Here is a 23,269-nt window from a genome sequence, read left to right on the forward strand (position 1 = left end):
CCCGCTCGTTTTAGGGTCAGGAGAGGGAGTGAACAGGGGCTGCTGTCGCAAGTGGAGTCCGGCTTCCTGTACAGGTGTGTTGGGCCGTCCTGTGGCCCACCTGCCCCCCAGAGTCAGTGGGCTGCGCTTAGCAAGGTCTTTTGGAAGTCCCAGAGGGCGTCTGGAAGGCGCAGGGGGATTCCTGTGGCCATATCTACGTCCACCAGCTAAGGCAGGGGGTGGGATGGCCCCGCAGAGGGTGGATGGCATCCCTCCCAGAGCAGTGCTGGTTGGGGCTGATGGGGTGGGAGTCTAACCTCTCTTAGAGGGCCACAGGGTCCCACCGCCACGCAGGCCGTTCCGGTTAACGCTGCGCAGCTGTCTCTTGACATCTGCGATGGTCCTGAACGTGTTCAGAGTCATTGGTGTTACTCTAAAGCAGCCTTTCCCTCCAGGTGGAATGGATTTCAACTCCCCTCAGCCCCAGGGATGATAGGAGTTGCAGTCCGAAACGTTGGGCGGGCACCAGGTTGCACCTTGCGGCTACACCTTTGGCTTCCTGGCCAAAAAGACAAGCAGCCTGGGGCTCATGGGCTCGGATGTTCAGGGAAGTCAGCATTTGCCAAGCTGGGCTGGATCCTCAGCTACCAGCGATAACTGGAAAAAGAAGTCGCCTTGCACAAGTGGGAAGATTCTCAGGTCAAAATCTCTGCCGGCCCTGAGTGGCAGCTGAAGAACAATGAGAGGCAGGGCTCCAGCTGCAGGAGAGGGCCCTCTGCCCACGCTCAGAGGCCTTCTGTTCATGCTAAAAGGGAGGCAGGGGTCGGCTGGTGCTTCCGTTGTGACACGTGGGGGGGAAGAAGTTCACACAGAGAGAGGCGGCGCCTTACAGATGCTCCAGCTGGGTGTTCAACCTCTCTCGGCCTGAGGGCTGACTAGCATTTCACAATGGGTAGGGGCGGGGCTTCCCAGGGGTGGGAGGAGCTGGGGGCGGGGCCAAAAGGCCAAATGTCCCCGCCTCTTCCTCGGCTCGCAGCTTCTTCCTGCAGCCTTTCAACCTTTTATTAGATTGCGGCGCCGCAGAAAGCAGAGGAGCCGCCCGGCAGCTGGAGGGGAGGGGAGGGGAGGGGAGGGGCGACCCCTCGGGAGGGCCCGATCCTGGTTCTGGACCGACCTGCCCATTGGCCCAGTTCCCGCATCGCCTCGCTCCCTCCCACCCCCCGCCCATAGACTGGGGTGAATAATAAGGGGGAGGGGCTGTGCCCCCCCCGAATCCCAACAGCCCCATCCAGCAGGACAAGGATGCTGGGAGGTGTAGTCCAACCCCTGGGTAGAGGAGCAGAAGCCCCTGAGCGTCGCCGGCCTCCTGAGCTCCGAGGCCCCCGCAAGAGACCAACCCAACTCGGAAGCGGCTCTGTTGGGGCCAGAGGGGGGACTGCAAGGCCCAGCATCCCCAGCCAGCCGGGAGGGCTGCACTGCAAGGCCCAGCGTCCCCAGCCAGCCAGGAGCGCTGCACTGCAAGGCTCAGCGTCCCCAGCCAGACAGGAGCGCTGCACTGCAAGGCCCAGCGTCCCCAGCCAGACAGGAGCGCTGCACTGCAAGGCCCAGCGTCCCCAGCCAGCCAGGAGCGCTGCACTGCAAGGCCCAGCGTCCCACAAAATCCTGGCCCCCTCCTGCCCAGCCCAGCGCCGGCCCTCCCGGACGGACGGCCCTCTCGGACGGCCTGCCTGCCTTCCCCCGGCCGCTCTGGCCGCCCCTCTCCGTGGCGGCGCGGGCCCTTCCGGCGCCCGGGCGGAAGTGACGCGCGCGGCGCTGCGCGTCGTGGCCCGGCTTCCCCGCCCGGCCCCAGCATGGCGTCGCCTCAGCACCTGCGTCCGCCTCCCGCTCCGGCCCAGCCGCCCCCGCCGGGCCTGCTGCTGCTGCCCCCGCCGCCCTCGCCCTCGCCGCCGCCCCTGTCCGGCCCCCCGCGCGCGCCCCCGCGGGGCTCGCCGCCGCCGCCGGGCGGGCCGGGGGGCGCGGTGCTGCGCGTGCCCGCGCTGTGCGTGGCGTGGTACGCGCTGAGCGCGGGCGGGAACGTGGTGAACAAGGTGCTGCTGGGCGCGTTCCCGCGGCCCGTGACCGTGTCGCTGTGCCACGTGCTGGGGCTGGTGGCGCTGCTGCCCCCCTTGCTGCGCGCCTGGCGCGTGCCCGCCGCCAGCCCCGCCCAGCTGCCCCCGCGCGCGTACCCGCGCCTCATCCTGCCCCTGGCCTTCGGCAAGTACCTGGCCTCCGTCTCGGCCCACGTCTCCCTCTGGCGCGTGCCCGTCTCCTACGCCCACACCGGTGAGAGAGGGAGGGGAGGGCGCCTCTGAGCCACGGGCAGAGTGCCTGCGGAGGGAGGGATGGTGGGAGGGCGCCTCTGAGCCACGTGCAGAGTGCTTGGGAGGGAGGGATGGTGGGAGGGCGCCTCTAAGCCACGTGCAGAGTGCCTGCGGAGGGAGGGAGGGCGCTTCTGAGCCATGTGCAGAGTGCCTGCGGAGGGAGGGATGGTGGGAGGGCGCCTCTGAGACGCATGCAGAACAAAATAGAGAGGGAGGAGGAGGAACATGCTGCTCTTCCCATTGGCCCACAAGAGGGTAATGGGGAATGTGAGCTATATAGGACAAGAGTGCTTCTGAGTGACGTGCAGAGCGTCTGTTGAGCAGCAGAGGCTAGGAAGGAAACGTTCTGCACATTCTCCAGAAAGACCCTATTTATTCTGCAAAGGGAAGAAGCGTTTCTTGCCAGTAGAAGGCCAGCTGAGCGTGCCTCTGTGCCACGTGCAGAGTGCCTGCAGACCAGGTGCTGAGGAGGCTGCCGCTCAGAGACACCCTCTTCCCGTATTCACAACGGAGCAGGTGGGGGGAGGAGCAGGCCTCTTTGAGGGAGCCTCCTTCACGAGAAACAAGGGTTCCTCCTACCATCCGCCTTGCAAGACAAGAGCGCCCCTGGCCCGCACGCAGAGTGCCTGCGGAGGGAAAGCAACAGGGGCCCTTCTTCACGTTGCGCCTTGGAGGGAGACGGGCGCTCTGACCCTGCTGAGCCCTGTATCTGTTCCCGGTGGGTTTCCCCTCCCTCTCCTGCGGGCCGCCGCCCGCCCGTCCGCCCGTCCTCGCTCTCACGCTCTGCCCCCCCGTCCCGTCCCGTCCTTCCTGTCTCCCCCTTTCAGTTAAAGCCACGATGCCAATCTGGGTAGTTCTGCTGTCCAGGATCATCATGAAGGAGAAGCAGACGACCAAGGTGAGCGGAGCAGGAGCCCTTCCCTGCTCCGGAGCAGGAGCCCTTCCCTTGCCCTTCCTGCGCAAACGGCCGCTCCTTCCGGGTTGGGTTGGGGTGGCTGGAGGAGCCACCTGGGCGCAGAGGGGGGAAGGGCTTGGGAAGGGGGCGTGAGGCGGGCACCCCCACCTCGATGCCTGAGCCTTCCCCCCCCCCCCGGCAGGTGTACTTATCCCTCATCCCCATCATTGGCGGCGTCCTGCTGGCCACAGTGACGGAGCTCTCCTTCGACACGTGGGGACTCGTCAGCGCTCTGGCGGCCACCCTCTGCTTCTCGCTCCAGAACATTTTCTCCAAGAAGGTGCTGCCGTTTATCCCGGCTGGGGGGCACGTGGGGCTGGGCGGGCACACACCCCCCTATCCAGCTGTGTGGTGTGGCTGGTTGTGAGCTTCCCAAGGGAGGGAGGGAGGGCATTTTGTAAAAAGGAAAACGGAGCGAAGGGGGGGCAGCCGTGGCTCATAGCGAGGCCTGCCTCCTTCCTCCCACGCATAGCCGGCCTCTTTCTCCAGCCGCTCCCTCCCGCTCTGCTCTTCTCTGTGCAAGTCGGGGTGGGGGGAGGCTTTGAGGTCCTGCCCTTGCGGAAGCTGCTGGCCCTGCAGGCAACCTCCCTTCGCTCTTCCAGGTCCTGAGAGATTCTCGGATCCACCACTTGCGGCTGCTGAACATCCTTGGGTGCCACGCCGTGTTTTTCATGATCCCGACCTGGGTCCTGGTTGACCTCTCTTCCTTCCTCGTGGAGAACGACTTGGTGAGTCGGAGGCTGGCCCTGTCATGGGAGGCCGGCCGGCCGGCCTTCGGCCTGTCCCGCATCTCTGGAGCGGCCCCCGCCAGCTGCCCTGGGGCTTGATCCGTAGGGTGGGTGGCCCTGGCCTTTGCTGCTCTGCAGCTTCTGGTCAGAGCAGGTGACCCTGCCCAGGTTGCAGCCCTCGGAAGGTTAAAGAACCGTCACTGATCTGCTAACCGAGGGATCGGCCTCCAGACCTCTCAAGAGCAGCTATTAAAAAAGAGTTGCGCTGATCAGGCCAAGGGCGCTGATCTTGTCTGGCATTCTGTTCGCACCAGACACCCAGGGGAGGCCCATAAGCAGGACATGAGTGCGGCAACACCCTCCCGCCCATGTGCCCCAGCGCACGGTATGTTGCGGGCCCAACGTCCGCAGGGCCACGAGCGCCCCCCACTCCAGCGCTGCCGTTGCTGTGAGGCTTGCGCCCTCTCCTCCTGCCTCAGGCGAGTCTCGCTGAATGCCGCTGGGGCTCCTCCCGAGGAAGGGGCTCTCCCGAGGGGTCCTGGGGCTTGCCTGGCCAGTTGCCGCCACGTCACCTCCTCCTCCTCCTCCTCGCTCCCCTCTGCCCACCCAGAGTTCGATGGCTCACTGGCCCTGGACCATCCTGCTCTTGGCCATCAGCGGCTTCTGCAACTTCGCCCAGAACGTCATCGCCTTCAGCATCCTGAACCTCATCAGCCCGCTGAGCTACTCCGTGGCCAACGCTACCAAGAGGATCATGGTCATCAGCGTCTCCTTGGTCATGCTGCGCAACCCCGTCACCACCACCAACGTGCTGGGCATGATGACGGCCATCCTGGGCGTCTTCCTGTACAACAAGGTGCGTGTCTGCGCCCGCCCGCCTACCCCGATGCTCCCGGGTGTGGCCGGGAAGGAGCGGAGGTCGTTCCGCAGCAGCCTCGTTCGTCGGAGGGGCTTCTCATAGAACCCTGGCACAGCGGAGTGGCCTCTTTTTCCTCTTCCCTCCCAGTCCCCTTTCCTTTTGTGTCATGTTCTTTGTTTTGTTTTTTAGATTGTAAGCCTGTGGGCAGGGACTGCCTTAAGAAATATTTTTGTAAGCCGCCTTGAGAGCCTTTTTGGCTAAAGGGCGGGATAAGAGTGCTATAATAAATGAATAAAAACAAACAAGGCCATCGAGTCCAGCCCCCGCCACCCTCTGCTCAATGCAGGAAGCCAGCTTGAAGCACCCCTGACACAGGGATGCTTCAAGGTGGCTTCCTGCATTGAGCACGGGGTGGCGGGGGCTGGACTCGATGGCCTGAGAGGGCCCTTTTTCCTGCTCCTCAGCCAGAAAGGCTCCTGGAGGGGCTTGTGTGCCATCAGCAGCACTGGGCCATCCCTGCCCTCTGCACGCGTGCTGTGCAAAAAGGCACGACGCACAAGGGAGGGGGGAATGGAGTTGGCTGCCGGCAGGGCTGTTGCAGGCCTCGCTTCGGGCGGTCGTGGCTTGTGGGTTTGTCGGGCAAACGGGTGTGTGTGTTGGGGGGCTGCCGAGGGCCTCTGGGAGGGAGGGAGGGCGGCAGGGCTGGCCAATAACCTTTGCTGGGCAGCTGCACAGCCTGGCCTTCAGGCACCTCTGGGTTTGCACTGAGCTTGCGAGCTTAGCTGGCCTTGGGGGGGCATCCGCCCTCCCCGAGCGAAAAAGAGCGGCTGTGTTTCCACGTTGGGTTTTGCCAGCGAGGTTGGGAAAGGGCCCTGCGGCTTCCTCTGCGGCTTCCTCCGCTCGTGCCTTGGGAGCGGAGGCTCGTGACTGTGAGTCCAGGGCCCCTCTGGGCTCTGGGGAGGCACCTGCCAGAAGCCACAGGCCCTGAGGAGCCACGCGGCCCACGAGAGCCTCCTAGCTGGAGATTCTGTTCCGATCGGCCTTCTGCACATGCTCAGGATGGCGGTGCCCCTCTTGCACCTCCACAGGGCTCCGCCACTGCTCAGCTTTCACCCTGTGAAGACGGCAGGCGCTTGCCCCCCCCACCCCCCTTTCCTTGAACCTCTTCGGGTCCTGTTCCCACCCTGTGGTAACTGCTCGACTTTGCCCGTCGAGACCCGGGTGCAATTTGTGCTCGTCCCTTCGTGGGAGCGAGGGGCTCATAAAACGCCCATTCTTTTGCAGACCAAGTACGACGCCAGTCAGGAAGCCAAGAAGCAGCTGCTTCCCGTCACGGCGGGGGATCTGGCCCACCTGGAGCGGCACCGGGGCGCCCCGGAGAAGTCTCCCAACGGACTCGCCTCCTTTGCTCACCACGGCGACTTCCATTACGGGGCCAGGGGCAGCCCGGGCCTGGATCATTTCCAGTACAGCCGGCAGAACTACCCCGCCATGTACAGCTCCAGCCGCTACGACATCTAGGAGGGGCGGGGGCCCCGTTCTTGGCCGTCCGGCACGGGCTGTTAATGCGGGACTACTCCCCCACCCCGCTGAGACTCCCGAGGAGCAGCCGGGCGCCGCCGGAAGGAGGACGGCCCGAGAGAACGCAGGGCCCTGGGCGTGCTGAGCGGCGCTCCGCCCGTGAAAGCGACTGCCGGGCTGGGTGGCGCAGCTGAGGGGGTGCCCCTGCCGGGCCGCTCAAGCCGCTGTAGCGGCTGGTTGCCTGTGGCCAGTATTTTCTCTCCCTCATCCCTCCCGTTCCCCCTCCCCTTTGAGATTGCACTTTTGCCTTCCTGCTTTTGCGTTAAGCTAAACGGTTGCTTTCAAAGTGCAACCAGGAGCGGCGTTTTCTCTGCCTCCCTCCTCCGCCCCTGCCTCTGTTTCCTTGGGGAGGGGGAGGAGGAGGCGGCCGTTGTATTCCGTAGCACTTGTGAGGTTTTGCGTGGGGGTGGGGGTGGGCGGAGCGGCTGCTTGTCCCTTGCTCCGGTTCCTGACGCTGCGTGTTGTTCTAGGCTCGGGACGGAGCGCGAACTTGTTTGAAAGACAATAATAATCACGTACCCAGAAGGGTTTTGCTGCCGGTAATCTTCCTGCCCCTCCGGCCCCATTTGAATCATGAGGCGTAGAAAGCGTTAGGAGCTCTTCTCCCACCCCGGGGGGTTAAGCAGGCGCACGCTTGGCGGCCCAGGGATTCGGCTGGCGCTGCGCTCGCTGCAAGGAGCGGAGTCTGCGAAGAACATTGTGATGCTGGGGGGACCTCAGGGGTGGGGAGCTTCTTGAACATCAGAAACCCCCCCCCCCCCGGGCCAGCCCTGTCCTGATGCCAGACATGGGCCTCTTCTGCCTGCAGGTCGTGGCGCTTGACCACCGCTCTCTCCTTCGTTGCCTTCCCAGGTTGCCTGGCTAGAAACTCAGCGGCCACGGTGGGCTTTTGGGCCTGCAGATTCTCCTGAGCCTCCCTGCCTTTGGCGCGTGGGGAGGGAGAAGCACGCTCTTCTGCCGAGAAAGCAGGGCTCTGGCTGCGGCCGAGCGAGGTCCCCCCCCCCCCGGGAGTGTGTAGCTGCTGCCCCGGCTAGTTCTGCTGAGGTGGGGGGTTCCCAGGCCGGCTTGGCCGTGTGTGTGGAGGTGCTCGGAGCCTCACCTGGCTCTCAAAGGCTCCCTGAGCTCAGGTCACGATCCTGAATGAAAAGGACCTACTGGGTGGGGTGGGGTGGGGTGGGGTAAACGCGGCCCGCTCCTCCCTTACGCCCGGTGGGGCCCCGTGCGAGCGCATGCGAGTGGGGGTGGGGAGGCGCCTGTTGTGGGCTTGTATATACGTCGCTGGGGATCCCGCGTGTGTAGCTGTGTGTGCTCGGCTCCTGAGCGTGTCGTGAAACTCCTGCCACTCCTGGGAGAAGCCGAGCCGTCGGCTGGGACAGCGAGAGCCGACGGCCGATAAACCCGCAAACGTCGCCTGCTTTTAGGTTGCCGCTTTGATGGAGCAACTTGGCTTTTGTACTTCTCTTTTTCTTTGCTCCCTCACCAAAGCCCCCAGCAGTTTCCTGTGCGGAAGAAGCGCCGGTCTTCTCGGCTGCTGTGGGCGCTTTGCATCCCTGCAAAGTGGCTGCAGCGGCCCCGTGGCGGCCCTGGGGCAGCCTGTAAATACGGAGGAGGGGTGGGGGGGCCCAGCCTGGGGCTCAGCCTGGGGCTCTTGGCTGAACCAGGTGATGGGGGCGGGGGACCCAGTGTGCGTTGCTGTTTGTGGGGTGGAGGCAGGGGGGCCAGTGGGCGTGCCCTCGCGGTGGAGTTATTTTGGGCTCACATCGTGTTTGTGTGTCTCTGTGTGTGTGTGTGTGTGTGTAATAAACGCCCGGTTTTAGCTGCCTGCTCAGAAGGCCTGGCCCTGCGCAGTTGGCAGCCTGGCCGGTTGCTTCCTGCCCTGGGGCTTCCCTCCTCGGCACCTTTAGGCTGGTGGGGGGTGGAGGGTGGGCCTGAGGAGCGACAGCAGCCCAACCCACAGCCAACCTGAGCCGGCTGGGGCTGAGGCCACGGAGCGCTCGGGTTGGGCCGCGAGTGCTGCCCTGCCTCTCAGAGGGGCCGAGAAGGAATTTGGAATCAAGGTCAGTAGGTCTGGATGTAGAGGTGAGAGAGAGAGAGGCAGGCAGTCCTGTCCCAAGTCAGGGGAACCTTCTTTCTCAAGATTTGTTTGTAGTGTACAGGAACCATGGATTTTTTTTAAGCCTGCAAACTTTGGGGAGGGGGGGAGGAACTGGGATAAAATGAAGTGTGTTGTAATTATGCTTTTTAAATATTCGAAGTGTAAATAAAGCTGAATTGTGCAGAGTTGAATTCCTGCCAGGCGGAGTCCTTTCGGAAGTGGCGGTGGTGGCTTTATTTTCTGGGTTCAGCGGGTTTGTCCTCTGCCGTGTCCCCCAAGGCGCTGGTGCTGGGATCTTGGCCTTCAAAGCGCTTCCTCCTGCCCTCTTGAGCCCTCCGGGGTCTCCAGCCCTCCTGGGACTCCTGCATTTGACCCATCGCAAGGGAGCTTGCAGGCGCTTTTCCACCCAAAAGGCCTCCAGCAGCAGTAGCAGTGGCCGTTCTGCTGTGCTTTGGAGCAACTCTCGGACCTGTTGAGCTTTGCAACTAAGACTCTCGTGGCTTTGAGGCTGGGCCTGGTTAGCCACGGTGGCCACGAGCCCCTGACAGACCGACATCCTCAGAAGAGTCCCGCTGGGTCACGACCTGAAGGCCTGTCTTGTCCGTCTTTGGGGCCCACTTCCACGTGGGGACGGTCCAGGAGTCCGTTTTCTTAGTCCAGGGATGTGTGGCCTTCCGGATGTTTTGGCCTACAACTCCCATGAGCCCTTGCCAATGGCTCTGCTGGCCAGGGGTGGTGGGAGGCCACAATGCCTGAGGGCCACCCCAGCTACAAGGAGATCATGGGAGCCTTTGGCATGCCTTTATTCACACTCCCGGAGGCTGCGGCTCACGGCTTCCGCACTCCCGCCAGACATCCACGTATTGGAATACATACATACTGATTAATGTAATACGATCTCTAAGCAGTTCACACATAAATATTAACAGGTGGCCCACAGCACTCGAGGGATTTCTCTCTGCCTCCTTGGCACACCCAGCCCCTGTGAGGAAGGGCTTCCTGCTACACGCTTACAGGACCCCCCTTGTCCTGGAGGTGCTGAAAACGATGCCTGGTGTGGAGAACGTGGGCAGGGAAGCATTTTTCTCCCTCTCCCATAATACTGGAACTCAATGAAGCTGATGGGTGGGAGATTCAGGACAGATCAAAGGAAGGGCTCCTTCACACAGCCTGGAGTTAAACCGTGGAACTCACTGCCACAAGATGTGATGGATGGCTTTCCAAGGGGGCTGGAACAATTCCTGGAGGTTGAGAAGGCTGTCAGTGGCTACTAGCCCTGAAGGCTCTGTGCTCTCTTCAGGATCGGAGGCCGTCAGACTGTGCGCGGCTGGGGATCATGGGTGGGAGGGTGTTGTGCCTGATGCAGCCTCAGGGGCTCTTCTGACCGTCGCCTGGAGAAACCCTCCAGCCAGGGATGCCCGCTGCGCTCTCCAGTGGGAGGGGACCCCGGACCCCTCCGCTGCCAGGGGTCCCCCAGAGGTCACTCGGACTCCCCCCCCGAAGCTGCCTGGGAGCGGAGGGGGCGGCCTGCCTCGCAGGGTGGTTGTGAGGATCAAGCAGGCGAGGGGAGGGGTCCCCTGGGGCCGCTTCTCAGAGGGGAGCCCAACTGTTAGGACATGGCTACTATTGTTATTATTATTGGTTAATAATAATTAGTATTGGGACATCGTCATTGCTATTATTATTCTTCTTAATAATAATGACGGTGAGAATAATAATAATGATGCGCCTTTCCTGTTGGACTTTGTTGTTTATTCGTTCAATCGTTTCCGACTCTTCGTGACTTCATGGACCAGCCCACGCCAGAGCTTTCTGTCGGCCGTTGCCACCCCCATCTCCCCCAAGGTCAAGTCTGTCACCCCCAGAATATCATCCCTCCATCTTGCCCTTGGTCGGCCCCTCTTCCTTTTGCCTTCCACTTTCCCTAGCATCAGCCTCTTCTCCAGGGTGTCCTGTCTTCTCATTATGTGGCCAAAGTTCTTCAGTTTTTCCTTTAATACCCTTCCCTCAAGTGAGCAGTCTGGCTTTATTTCCTGGAGTATGGACTGGTTTGATCTTCTTGCAGTCCAAGGCACTCAGGATTTTCCTCCAACACCACAGTTCAAAAGCATCTCTCTTCCTTCGCTCAGCTTTCCTTATGGTCCAGCTCTCGCAGCCATAGGTTACTACAGGGAATACCATTGCTTTAACTATGCGGACCTTTGTTGTCTTAACTATTTTATCAAGATTTGTCATTGCTCTCCTCCCAAGAAGTAAACGTCTTCTGATTTCCTGGCTGCAGTCAGCGTCTGCAGTAATCTTTGCGCCCAGAAATATAAAGTCTGTCACTGCCTCCACGTTTTCTCCCTCTATTTGCCAGTTATCAATCAAGCTGGTTGCCATAATCTTGGTTTTTTTGAGGTTTCACTGCAACCCAGCTTTTGCACTTTCTTCTTTCACCTTTGTCATAAGGCTCCTCAGCTCCTCCTCGCTTTCAGCCATCAAAGTGGTGTCATCTGCATATCTGAGATTGTTAATGTTTCTTCCTGCGATTTTAACTCCAGCCTTGGATTCGTCAAGCCCAGCACGTCGCATGATGTGTTCTGCATACAAGTTGAATAGATAAGGTGAGAGTATACAACCCTGCCGTACTCCTTTCCCAATCTTAAACCAGTCCGTTGTTCCGTGGTCTGTTCTTACCGTTGCTACTTGGTCGTTATACAGATTCCTCAGGAGGCAGACAAGAGGACTTAGTATCCCCATACCACCAAGAACTTGCCAGAGTTTGTTATGATCCACACAGTCAAAGGCTTTAGAACAGTCAGTAAAACAGAAATAGATGTTTTTCTGGAACTCCCTGGCTGTCTCCATTATCCAGCGGATATTGGCAATTTGGTCTCTAGTTCCTCTGCCTTTTCTAAACCCAGCTTGTACATCTGGCAATTCTCGCTCCATGAATTGTTGGAGTCTACCTTGCAGGATCTTGAGCATTACCTTGCTGGCATGTGAAATAAGTGCCACTGTACGATAGTTGGAACATTCTTTAGTGTTTCCCTTTTTTGGTATGGGGATATAAGTGGATTTTTTCCAGTCTGATGGCCATTCTTGTGTTTTCCAGATTTGCTGGCATATGGCATGCATCACCTTGACAGCATCCTCTTGCAATATTTTAAGCAGTTCAGCTGGGATACTGTCGTCTCCTGCTGCCTTGCTATTGGCAATGCTTCTTAAGGCCCATTCGACCTCACTCTTCAGGATGTCTGGCTCTCACTCACTGACCACACCGTCTGAGCTGTCCCCGATATTATGATCCTTCCTATACAGATCTTCCGTATATTCTTGCCACCTTTTCTTGATCTCTTCTGTTTCTGTTAGGTCATATTCCCACCCCCCTCCGCCGGTGCAGTGATGATGGGAGTGGTAGTCCAGCGCCTCTTCCGCCGTCTAGGGCGTCGCGCGGCTGGGCGGGGCTCCCGCGGGCATCTCCATGGCGACGCGGCCGTCGAGCGCCGGCGCGCGTGACGCGGGGGGGCGTCGCAAACGCGGCTCTTCTTTACGGCCGGCGCGCGCTTGGCGACCGGCGCGGCCTAGTGCGGCTCTGAGGCGCTCCGCGGACCCCGGACCTCGCCGCCGCCGCCGCCATGGAGATGCCGCTGCCGCCCCCGCCGCCGCCCGAGGGTGAGCTCGCGTGACGTCAGGGGTGGGGGTGGAGGTGGGGGGGATGAGACCCTTCGCCCCCTCCCCCGCTCAAGAGGCGGAGAAAAGCGCTCGGCACATGCTCAGAGGAGGGCCCTGAAGGCGGCGGAGGGGAGCGGAGCGGAGCGGAGCCCCTGGGCGGCCCTGCGCGTGGCTTGCTGGGGGCGGGGAGGAGGGAACTCGAACTCGCTCCCCGGCGGGGTCCGTGGCTCCGCCCCCTGGGAAACGGGGCTCCTGCCCGAGGGGGGCGGGGGTCTCCCCTCCTGTGCGCCCCCTGGAAGAGGTGGCCGGGGGGGCGGGGCGGGGCTGTCCGGAGAGGAGGCCGGGGGGGCTCTCGAAGGGGGTCGGGGGGGGGGGGTCCGCCAGTGGCCCTGGGAGCAGCCGAATGGAGCCTCCCCGCTCAGGAGCAGCCCAGCTGGCTCTTGAGGTCCAGGCAGGGCCTCTCCCCTGGCCGGAGGCTTCAGGCCTCTCATCTCCCATGAAGCTGAGGGGGGGGGGGGGAGATTCAGGGCGGGGGGGGGCGGGGGGCGTCCTTCTCTTCCGGCTGCACAGAGCTCAGCTGCGCAAGGGGCTGCCACAGGCCGTGGCGGTGGCCACCATTGTGGAGGGCTTTGAAAAGGGGGATGGATCCATCCCTGGAAGAGGAGGAGGAGGAGGAGGAGGCGGAGGCGGCGGCAGTCGGTGGCTACTAGCCCTGACAGCTGCCTATTCTCTCCAGGATCAGAGGCAGTAAGCCTGTTCACACCACTTGCTGGGGAACATGGGTGGGAGGGCGCTGTTGCGCTCGTGGGTTTCCCCTGGGCAGCTGGTGGGCCACTGGACTAGGCGGGCCCTTGGCCGGATCCAGCGCCAGGGCTCCTGAGAGGGGGGTGCTGATCCAGCAGGCCCCTCCGAGGCGCTCCGCCCCCCCCCCCCCCCGTGACTCCGTCCCACATTGCTTGAGGCGGAGGGTCGCGCAGGGAGGCCCCCGTTCTGTCCTTCCCTCGTGGTGGGGGCTGGAGCTGCCTTGGGAAGCTGGCTCTCACCGCGTGCGCGTGTGTCTCTGTCTCCCCTCCTCAGACCAGGAGTTGCGCAATGTCATTGACAAGTTGGCCCAGTTCGTGGCGCGGAATGGTCCCGAGTTCGAGAAGATGACCATGGAGAAGCAGAAGGAGAACCCAAAGTTCTCCTTCCTCTTTGGGGGCGATTTCTACGGCTACTACAAGTACAAGCTGGCCCTGGAGCAGCAGCAGCGTGAGTCCGGGGGAGCCGGGCGGGGGGGGGGGGCTGTGTTTCTCTGCCGCTCAACCAGCAGACGCCCTCGGGGCAGGGGGGGATCGCAGCCACCAAAGGCGGCACTTCAGACATGTCCCACGTGTCTCTCGGTGAGCCACATGCTGGCCTTGTAAGGTGGCCCACCATGGTTAGTCCCAATTTGCACGGGGTGGGGAGGGGAGAGCTGCTGCAGTTGAGTGACGAGGGGGGGGGCTTGTGTGCACATCTGGCTGGCTTTCAACTCCCCCCCCCCACACACAAAGAGTTCAGTTCAGCTCCTTCCCTCCCTCCCTCCCTCCCGTGGGTCCAGAAGGGCTTTGCTGTCCTGGTGGATCTTTTCTTCGAAAGCAGCCCCCCCCCCCGGCTGGTTCCTTGCCTGCCTGCCGGCCGCTGGGTGTCCTCGGTGGGGGTGTGTGGAACGTCTCCCTCCTCTCCCATATTCCGGCAGAGTTTTTCAGGGTGCTGCAGATGGCCAGGAAGCAGCAGCTTCTCCCTCCCTCGGCTGAGGAGGGGGAGCCGCTGGGCCTCCTGGCCACCCTGCGCGACCCCCTGCCTGCCTGAGGGGTGCTGGGTGGCGTTGGTCCCCCATCCGAGGCTGGAGCAGGGGGTGCTTGAGCCTGGAGATGCAGAGCCACCCCCCCTACGTTGGCTTCCTGCCCAGAGCCAAGGAGGACCCCGGAGTCCTGCTCCTCCTCGTGTCCAGGGAAGCCTCTTCCCAAAGCCCCACTGGGCTGCAGCTCTCAAGTGGGCCCCCTCGGCTCAGGGCATTTGGAGCGGGCGCAAGGGCGGGCGGATGGGTCTGGGGGGGGTCAGGCAGCAGCCGCTCCCAGGGCCGCTCACTCGCTCGCCTCACGCGCTTCCCTTCTGCACAGTGTTGTGCAAGCAGAGCCAAGACCTCGAAGCGGGGGCCCCGATGCAGCCGCTGCCCCAGCCCTCCTTGGCAGCGGCAGCCGCCGCTGCCGCCGCCCCAGCTGCCGTCCCCGGCCCCGCTCCCCAGGGGACGCCCTCCATGGAGGAGCTGATCCAGCAGAGCCAGTGGAACCTCCAGCAGCAGGAGCAGCATCTCTTGGCGCTGAGACAGGTGAGGGCGGGAGGTGGGCGGCTTCTCCGCCGTGGCTTGGCTTTCCTGAGGCAGCGCGGAGGGCCTCCGCGGGCTCCTCTCTCCTCCTTCCTCGGTGACCTGGAGCCTGACTGGCCCGCTGCTCTTCGGGAGGGGGGAAGGCAGGCCGGGTCTCTGGGCCGTACGCAGTCCTGAGCGGCGGGCCGTGGAGCATGCAGAGAGCGAGAGAGAGAGAGAGAGCGGGCTGCCTGGGTTTGGGGCCGCCCCGCTCAGGCCCTCCCTCTCGGCTCTCCGCCTAGGAGCAAATCACCTCTGCCATCGCTCTGGCGATTGAGCAGCAAATGCAGAAGGTCCTGGAGGAAACCCAGCTGGACATGAACGAGTTCGACAACTTGCTGCAGCCGATCATTGACACCTGCACCAAGGATGCCATCTCGGTAAGGACCGGGGGTGGGGGCGCAGAGGGGGAGCCGGGAGAACGGGCCCGGGGCGCCCTCAGGCAGGGAAACGAGCGCCGGGGCGGTCAAGAGGGATCCCGAAGGCGCTGGGCAAATCCGGAAGAGGCGCTGGAGCAGTGCCCGCAGGGAGGGAAGGGGGGGAGCGGCCACGCGGCAGGTCAGGCGGTCGCCCCCCCTCCCCTGCTCAGACTCCCGCCGCCTGGGGCCGAGGGAGGGGGCCCCTGTGTCCGGCTCCTCAGCCCGGGAACTTCTCCGGGCAAGGGTCTCCCGCTGAGCTCCGGGCCCTCCTGCAGAGGCCTTCTGGGCTCCCCGGGCTCCCCGGCTTTGCCCCCCTCACGACTCCTCCCCATCCGTGTCGCCCACCCGGGCACCGCCTCTTCCCCCGGAGCACCGGCCTCTTCCCGAAGCTCCCCCTGCCGACGACCCGGCTTTGTGCCTGCAGGCCGGCAAGAACTGGATGTTCAGCAACGCCAAGTCCCCCCAGCACTGCGAGCTGATGGCCGGACACCTGCGCAACCGCATCACGGCCGAGGGGGCGCATTTCGAGCTGCGGCTGCACCTGATCTACCTGATCAACGATGTGCTCCACCACTGGTGAGGAGGGGCCTCTGGCCGGCTCCCCGGGCGCTGGCGTCGGGTGGGGGGAGCTCTGGAGGAGGAGGAGGAGGAGGAGGAGGAGGAGGAGGAGGAGGTCCGCGTGGACAGCGGCTCCCTTTGGACGCCAGCGCTGCTCCCCTGCCGCTGAGTGTGGCCCGGCTCTCCCAGGAGTCCACAGGCCTGCTTGTGGGGCCGGCCTGGCAGGGGCTTTCTCCTGTGCCCCTCCCAGACTCTGGCATTTACTCCCCCCCCCCCTCATGGCTTTGGGAAAGAGCGGGGAGACGCATCTTTTTAATGCAGCCTTTAAATTATGTCTTTTGTTTTAATTCGTTTGGGTTCTTGGGATTGAGGTTGTACCACCTTGTGTGGTATGTTAACAAATCAGCCAGGGAGAACGTAGGAAGGGCCCTGAGGCTGGATCGGACCAAGGGTCCATCTAGTCCAGCACTCTGGTCCACAAAGCAGGACACGGTGCAACAGCACCCTCCCGCCCATGTTCCCCTGCAACTGGTGCGCACAGGCTTCCTGCCTCGGGTCCTAGAGGTGGCACAGAGCCATCAGGGCTAGAAGCCATGCATCACCGCCTCCTCCTCCAGCGTGAGTCCGAATGCAGCGAGCCTTGGCCGAGAGCGCTCTGGCGAGCTCCGGGCTGCACTCGTGGCTTCACCGCCCCGCTTCCCCCTTTCTGTCCCTCCCTCCCTCCCCCCCCCCCCGTCTTTCAGCCAGCGGAAGCAGCAGCGTGACCTCCTGGCCGCCCTGCAGAAGGTGGTGGTGCCCATCTACTGCACCAGCTTCCTGGCCGTGGAGGAAGACAAGCAGCAGAAGATCGCCCGGGTGAGCCTCGGTGGCGTGGCCGCAGGGAGCAGCGCCCAAGCCGGCCCGGAGCCCGGCCGGCCCACTAACAGCCTTTCTCTCCCTCTCAATTCCCCACAGCTCCTCCAGCTGTGGGAGAAAAATGGCTACTTTGATGAGTCCATCATCCAGCAGCTGCAGAGCCCGGCCCTGGGACTTGGCCAGTACCAGGTGAGCCCCGGCCGGCAGCCTGCGACCCACCCTGCCCTGGCCTCTCCCCGCTGGGTGGCATCCCTGGACCTGCGGCGTGCCGCCAGAACCGCTCCACGGAAGGCCCGCCGTTGGCGAGGGCGGCCTTGGGGCGGGCAGCGGCTTGTGCTGCCCTTTGACCTCAGAGCAGAGATCCCACTTCCCAGCAGGGAGCGCCGCACCGTTCTCGGCTTCTGCCTCCTCTGGTGACCAGCGGCTCTCCGAGGCCCTGAGGACCCTGTTCACTGCTGCTGCCAGAGGTGGGGGTGGGCGGATGTCGTTCGATGCGTTGCAAAAAGCCAGACTTACACGCAAACACAGAAATTGTGGTTGACGAAATCTGTATAAACTACCGTCAGCACAAGAATGCGTATAGCAAATAGATACCCCGAACTTATAATCTAAGGATGAAAAGCGTCCTTCCGTAATACACGACTTCTCCCAACCCCGGCCAAAACGAACGCCACGGAAGCACCCCAGAGCGAGGGAACGGGGCCACGACCCGTGTCAGAACGCCTGGGAGAACGAGCGCGGCTTTGCCTGGTGCCAGAAAGACGGCCACGTTGGCGCCCACGGGCCTCCGGGTCTGTCAATAGGAGGCTGCCACAGGAACGGCCCCTTCCTGAACCGCCTCCCCTTGGAGGGGCCACGCAGAGAAGGTCCCGTGAGCTCAGGCCCCTCTCTCAAGGAAGGCTTGCCCAGGCGCTCTTCCTTGGGGGGTGGCTCTGCCCCACACGGGCCTGGCTTCGTTCAGGGGCCAAGATGTCCACTGATGCGTGTGCCGTACGTCTTCAGGAATGCACCTGCGTTCTTTCATGGGGGCCCAGGTGCTGAGGGGAGCTGGCAGTCGGGTCTGAACGGGCGCGAGGGCCGGTGCGTGTGCTCTGCCAGCACTGTTTGCCGAGAGTGGAGCCGGAGGGCCTCCGATCCCTTCGATTTTGTATGCAAACGTAGAGCGATCGATGATGAAGCAGCAGCCTTTGGAACGTTATGTGCCGTCTCTTTTAACAAGAAACGCGCCCTAAGAGCTCTTTTCCGGCCTCCCTCCCCCCCTCTCTCTGCCCCCCTCCCCCCACCCGGTCCCGGCAGGCCACCCTGATCATGGAGTACGCGAGCGTGGTGCAGCCAGTCCAGGTGGCCTTCCAGCAGCAGATCCAGACCCTGAAGACGCAGCACGAGGACTTTGTCAGCAGCCTCACCCAGCAGCAGCAGCAGCAGCAGCAGCAGCAGCAGCAGCAGATCCAAATCCCCGCTCTGGAGAGTGAGGGGAAAGCCCCGGCCCCGGCCCCGGCCCCTCCGCCGGCCACTGCCGCTGCCGTCGTGCAAGCAGGTACAGGGCAGCTCTCCTGGGCTCGGACGGGGGCCTCCTGGGGTCAGGGCAGAGGGCTGAAGCCCAGCCGGGCAAGGGTTGGCCGAGGAGGCCGGCCGGCCGGCCACTTGGCCTCGGAGAGGGCCAGGCTGAGCCGAGCCGAGCCGCTGCCCGTTCTCAACCGGGGTTTGTTTCAGATGAGGGCAAAGCTCCGCTGCCCCTGGCCGGCAGCTCCACGGAATACGAGGCCACGGCCGCCGGCCCCCCGGATGCAGCCGCCCCCGCCGCCCCCCCCGCCGGGGCCTCGGGGGCCGGGCCCGCACGAGCACCTTCCTCCCAACAAGCCGCCCTGGTTCGACCAGCCCCACCCCGTGGCCCCGTGGGGCCAGCAGCAGGTACGGAGGGGTGGAGCCGGGGCAGGGGGTCCTCTGTGCCCAGCCGGAGCGGAAGCCTGGGGCCGGTCCTGGAGGCCGCCGCTGAAGCCTCCTCCTCCTCTCTCGCCTTGCAGCCGCCGCCACCGCCGGAGCAGCCCCCATTCCCGCCCCACCAGCAGGGGCCGCCCCACTGCCCCCCCTGGAACAGCAACCACGAGGGCATGTGGAACGAGCAGCGGGAGGCCGGCTGGAGCGGGCAGCGCGACGCCCCCTGGAGCGGCCAGCCGGAGCCCGCCTGGAGCGGCCAGTTCGAGCAGCCCCCCTGGAGCAGCCAGCATGAGCAGCCCCCCTGGGGGGGGCGGGGGGCGGCGGGGGCGGGGGCGGGGGGGGGCGGCGGGGGCCAGCGGGAGCCCCCCTTCCGCCTGCAGCGCCCCCCCCACTTCCGGGGGCCCTTCCCCCCGCACCAGCAGCACCCGCCCTTCACCCAGCCGCCGCACCCCCACAACTTCAGCCGCTTCCCGCCGCGCTTCATGCAGGACGACTTCCCCCCCCGGCACCCCTTCGAGCGGCCCCCGTACCCGCACCGCTTCGACTACCCCCAGGGGGACTTCCCTCAGGGTGAGTGGAGGGGGGCAGCAGTCCCAGGGCTCTGGGTCGTGGGGGTTTCCACGGGTTTCATTCGGAGGGCTCCGTGCAGACTCCCTCTTCTGCAAACGCACTCCGGGGGGTGGGGGAGGGAGGAGAAGCCTCTTCCCAGGGGGGCTCTGGCTAGAAAAAGGCCCTTTGCACACCTAGCCAGAGGCCAAAGTGTCCTTGAACTGAGCCGGCCAGTCGGTCCCTGGGGCTCCCTGGCCTCTGCCCTGATGTGGCTCTGCGGCACCGGGCAGCTCTCTCCCGCTGGCTGGGGGGCTCCGAGGGAGGCGGCACCCCCAGCTGCTTTGCCTCCAGGTTGCAGCTTAGCCTGCCCGCCTGGCCCCATGAGCGGGGCCCGGCCTCCCCTTTCAGGGCGTTTCTGCCCCAAAAGCCCCTCCGTAGGCGCCTGGCTAAAGAGACACTGTGAGTGAGGGCAGGACAAGGAGGGAGGGAGGGAAGGCGAGGGCCCTGCGTGGGCCGGGAGGAGCCCTGCCCTCCGCTCTCTGCCCCCCCCCCCCCCAGCACAGCCTGCCTTCAGCGCCCGGGTGTTTTACTCTTCCCTCCTCCTTTGCAGAGATTGGCCCTCCACACCACCACCCCGGGCACCGCATGCCGCACCCCGGAATCAGCGAGCACCCCCCGTGGGGCGGGCCCCAGCACCCCGACTTTGGGCCGCCCCCCCACGGCTTCAACGGGCAGCCGCCTCACATGCGCCGGCAGGGCCCCCCCCCACGTCAACCACGATGACCCGAGCCTGGTGCCCAACGTGCCGTACTTCGACCTCCCCGCGGGACTTATGGCTCCCCTCGTCAAAGTGAGCGAGCGAGCGGAGGGCGGGGCTGCGTCCCGGGCTCCCTCGGAAGCCGGGCCTCAAGCGGTCTTGGCTGTGGCCTCAGAGCCCCCGCTGTCTCCCCGGGAGGCCCGGGGTCTGCGTGCGCAGTGGGAGGGAGGGAGGGTTCCTCCCCTGGGCTCCAGCTCCACCCGTTCCCATGGCGGGGCTGCAGGTGACGGTGGCTCTTCTTCTTCTAGCTGGAAGATCACGAGTACAAGCCCCTGGACCCCAAAGACATCCGCCTGCCTCCCCCGATGCCCCCCAGCGAGAGGCTGCTGGCCGCGGTGGAAGCCTTCTACAGCCCTCCTTCCCACGACAGGCCCAGGAACAGGTCAGAGGTCCAAGAGGTCCAAGGGAACCCCCCCCCCATGCCCACTGCCCCGACCCTCCTCTGCGGAGGGAGGACGCGGCTGATCCGTTCTTCTTCCTCCTCCTCGTTCCAGCGAGGGCTGGGAGCAGAACGGGCTGTACGAATTCTTCCGTGCAAAGATGCGAGCCCGGCGGCGCAAAGGGCAGGAGAAAAGGAACAGGTGAGGCCGGCTGGGGGGGTGGGGGTGGGGCGGGGGGCGGGGGTCCCGGGGCTCTGCGCCCCTGCTGTGCAGCGCTCCTCCTCCTCCTTCCCGCAGCCAGTTGAAGGCCGGGGCTGTTTTTTCTCCCCCCCCCCCCGCCTGCCACAGCGGCCCCTCGCAGTCCCGCAGCAGGTCCAAAAGCCGCGGCCGGTCTTCTTCCCGCTCCAACTCGAGGTCTTCGAAATCCTCCGGCTCTTACTCCCGGTCCCGGTCCCGATCCTGCTCTCGGTCACGCTCCTACTCTCGATCACAGTCCAGGTAAAAGGCTGGGGCCGGCGGGAGACATTGCCCTGGGGAGGGGAGGGGAGGGGAGGGGAGGGGAGGGGGCTTCCTTTCTTCCTTCCTCCCTCCCTCCCTCCCTCCCTCCCTGGGCAGGCTTGCGCTGAGGGGGGCCGCCCTGCTCCTTTGCTTGCTGCTGGAGCCCCCCCTCCTGCCTCTCGGGGTCCCACGCTTGCCCGTCGGGGCGGCAGGTCCTGCTTGGGGCTGTCTGGGCAGTCACAGCAGCAGCGCTTCGCCCGGGCCTCCTTCCTCTCTGGGGGACAGGCCCCGCTCCAGAGCAGGGCGCTCACTTCGCTTGTCTTCCAGGAGCCGGAGCCGCTCCCGCTCTTCCCGAAGCCGGTCCCGCTCCCGCTCCCGGTCCAAGTCCTACTCCCCTGGAAGGCGGCGCCGGTCCCGATCCCGCAGCCAAACGCCTCCGTAAGTCTCGACTCTGCGCTTGTCCGTTCGCCCTGCCAAGGCCACAAGGGGGAGGGGAAGGGAGGCCGGGCTGCGGCCCGAGCCTCCTGCCCCCGGGCTCCGTTGTGTTTTGGGGGGGGGGAGCAGGGGACCCCGCTGGCTCAGCAGCACCTTGGCTGGGCTTGATCCAACACGGGGTGGGCTCAAGGGGGCGCGTGGCTCCGGGTTCGTGCTTTTCAAAGCCACGTCCGTCCTAGGTGAGCCCCGCCGGCCTCTGCCACGGTGGCGGCTTTTCCTCGCTGGCCCGTCTTCCTTGGCCGGTGTTCGCCGAGGGCACCTGGCCAGCTTTCCGGGCTGAATCCTCACCTCTCTCTTCCCCCACGTAGTTCTGCGGCCGGATTGGGCTCCAGCTCAGGGCCTCCGATACCAGACCCGAGACTGGGAGAGGAGAATAAAGGGCACCAGATGCTGGTGAAGATGGGTAAGGTGCAGCCGGCGCTCTTGCCTTGGTCCTGAGGCAGGGAGGAGGAGGAGGAGGAGGAGGAGGAGGAGGAGGAGGAGGAGGAGGGCCTGCCCAGGGAGGGCCTGCGCCCTGTGGGGCTGCTCTCCTGGGTCTCTCCCTAGGAGGTGGGGGTCCGGCTTTAGCCTGACTCGAAGCAAGGCCGGAGTTTATAGCTGCCATTCTCACATCCCTCCTGGGCCCGAGGGGGCCGAGCCGGGCCGATTCCGGGCTGGGGGAGATGTCAGAGGAGCCCCAAAGGAGAGAGCGAGAGAGCTGGCATTTGGGGCCTGGGGGTGGAAGCGGCTGAGGGCACCCCACAGCCCCCAAGCATGGACCTGCCTGGAGGAGGGGGCCCGTGCCGGCCGGAGCCCTCTCTTTCCTTCCTTCCTTCCTTCCTTCCTTCCTTCCTTCCTTCCTTCCTTCCCGCTTCAGGATCCGCCCTGACTTTGCCCAAGGAATCGGCAGCTGCCCCGGAGTCCTCCCAGCGAAGGCCCCTTCTTCCCTTCCCAGGATCCCCCCCCTCCCCGGCCTCCTTCCTTTCTTCCTTCCCCGGCGGCTCCGCTTCGTTCCTCCAGGGGCCCCAGTTTACATTCAGATCCCGGCTTCCCTCCTCGCCTGCTTCTTTCCCTGGGGCGGGTCTGCAGGCGGAGGCTGCTCTGGGGCGGCTGAGCTGCTTCGGGTGGGGGCGTGGGGGAGGGAGGCCTCCGGAGACGGGGCCCAGCGTGTGCCTGCACTTCCCCGTGTCACTGACGGTGCCGTTGCTCTGCGTTTCCCAGGCTGGAGTGGGTCCGGGGGCCTGGGGGCCAAGGAGCAAGGCATCCAGGACCCCATTAAAGGAGGGGACATCCGAGACAAGTGGGACCAGTACAAGGGCGTGGGGGTCGCCCTGGACGACCCCTACGAGAACTACCGGAGGAACAAGAGCTACTCTTTCATCGCTCGCATGAAGGCCCGGGACGAGAGTGAGTGGCCGGGCGGGGCGGGGCAGGGCCTGTCTTGCACCCCCTTCTGGGTGGGGGGCAGGAGGAGGAAGGAAGCAGGGCGCTGAGGCTGCCAGGAAGGGGGCAGGGGTCCTGGGACCCACCTTCCGGATGCGTGCCTCTCATCACAAGCAGAGGAAGCCCTGAGCGTGGTCCCCCTCGTACAAGGCACGCCTGAAGTGGTGGCGTTCTCCTCTTCTTGATGCCACCGTCTTTTCCCCCTCAAGGTTAATCCTGCTCGACGCGGAGGGAGCCCGCCCGCCGGGTGGCTGCTGAGGACTGGGCAGGTGAATCCTGGCTGTCCCGTGCCGCGTCCAGAACCCGCCCCCCAGGCCCTCACCGCCCCACCCGAGGACGTTCAGTGCTTCACCAGGAGAGGAAGCCTTGAGGCCTCTTGTATTTTTGTATATACCCTCGGAAGCAAAGCGTTAACGGGAGCGCGCTGCAGACCGACTCTCGCGTAGCACCACTCGCCCCACGCCAGTTTCAAAACTCAAAGCCTCCCTAGAAAGTACCACCCCCGCCCCGTCGCAAAGCAGGAGGGGTGGCTGGAGGCTGGGAGGGGCGGAGTCCTGCCCCGAGTCCCCCAGGGCCCCCCTGCCCCTCCCCAAGCAGCTGCCCCCGTCGACAGGGTGAGGGAGCCACCGCCGTAGAGGGATTTACTGTAGCTGTGAAACTGTTGCCCGTCTGCCCTCCGCCGTCTTGTACTGACCGTTGCCTTCCAATAAACAAGGCTCTTTTTTTTCTATGCAA

At 64.3% G+C, this 23,269-nt stretch overlaps 2 protein-coding genes across 2 annotated transcripts; both read left to right on the forward strand.

The window, feature by feature from the left end:
• The first annotated feature begins 1,829 nt into the window (after window positions 1-1,829).
• On the forward strand, window positions 1,830-7,210 carry SLC35E1 (solute carrier family 35 member E1). Its single transcript, XM_063147373.1, has 6 exons — window positions 1,830-2,301; window positions 3,167-3,237; window positions 3,437-3,574; window positions 3,897-4,022; window positions 4,633-4,878; window positions 6,166-7,210. The coding sequence occupies exons 1-6, from the start codon at window positions 1,830-1,832 to the stop codon at window positions 6,400-6,402; spliced, it is 1,290 nt and encodes a 429-aa protein (XP_063003443.1). The 3' UTR covers window positions 6,403-7,210.
• A 4,903-nt stretch (window positions 7,211-12,113) lies between these two features.
• On the forward strand, window positions 12,114-23,264 carry CHERP (calcium homeostasis endoplasmic reticulum protein). Its single transcript, XM_063147399.1, is given in 20 exon segments — window positions 12,114-12,214; window positions 13,292-13,465; window positions 14,359-14,567; window positions 14,846-14,983; window positions 15,447-15,598; window positions 16,324-16,435; window positions 16,535-16,624; window positions 17,732-17,972; window positions 18,149-18,231; window positions 18,233-18,346; window positions 18,460-18,943; window positions 19,533-19,681; window positions 19,683-19,772; window positions 19,988-20,121; window positions 20,234-20,320; window positions 20,468-20,617; window positions 20,945-21,055; window positions 21,421-21,515; window positions 22,313-22,498; window positions 22,744-23,264. Coding segments are annotated over 20 exon segments (2,841 nt in total). The 5' UTR covers window positions 12,114-12,177; the 3' UTR covers window positions 22,749-23,264.
• The last annotated feature ends 5 nt before the right edge of the window (window positions 23,265-23,269 follow it).

The sequence above is a fragment of the Elgaria multicarinata genome, chromosome 23 (genome assembly GCF_023053635.1).
Source record: "Elgaria multicarinata webbii isolate HBS135686 ecotype San Diego chromosome 23, rElgMul1.1.pri, whole genome shotgun sequence".
NCBI classification, from domain to species: domain Eukaryota; kingdom Metazoa; phylum Chordata; class Lepidosauria; order Squamata; family Anguidae; genus Elgaria; species Elgaria multicarinata.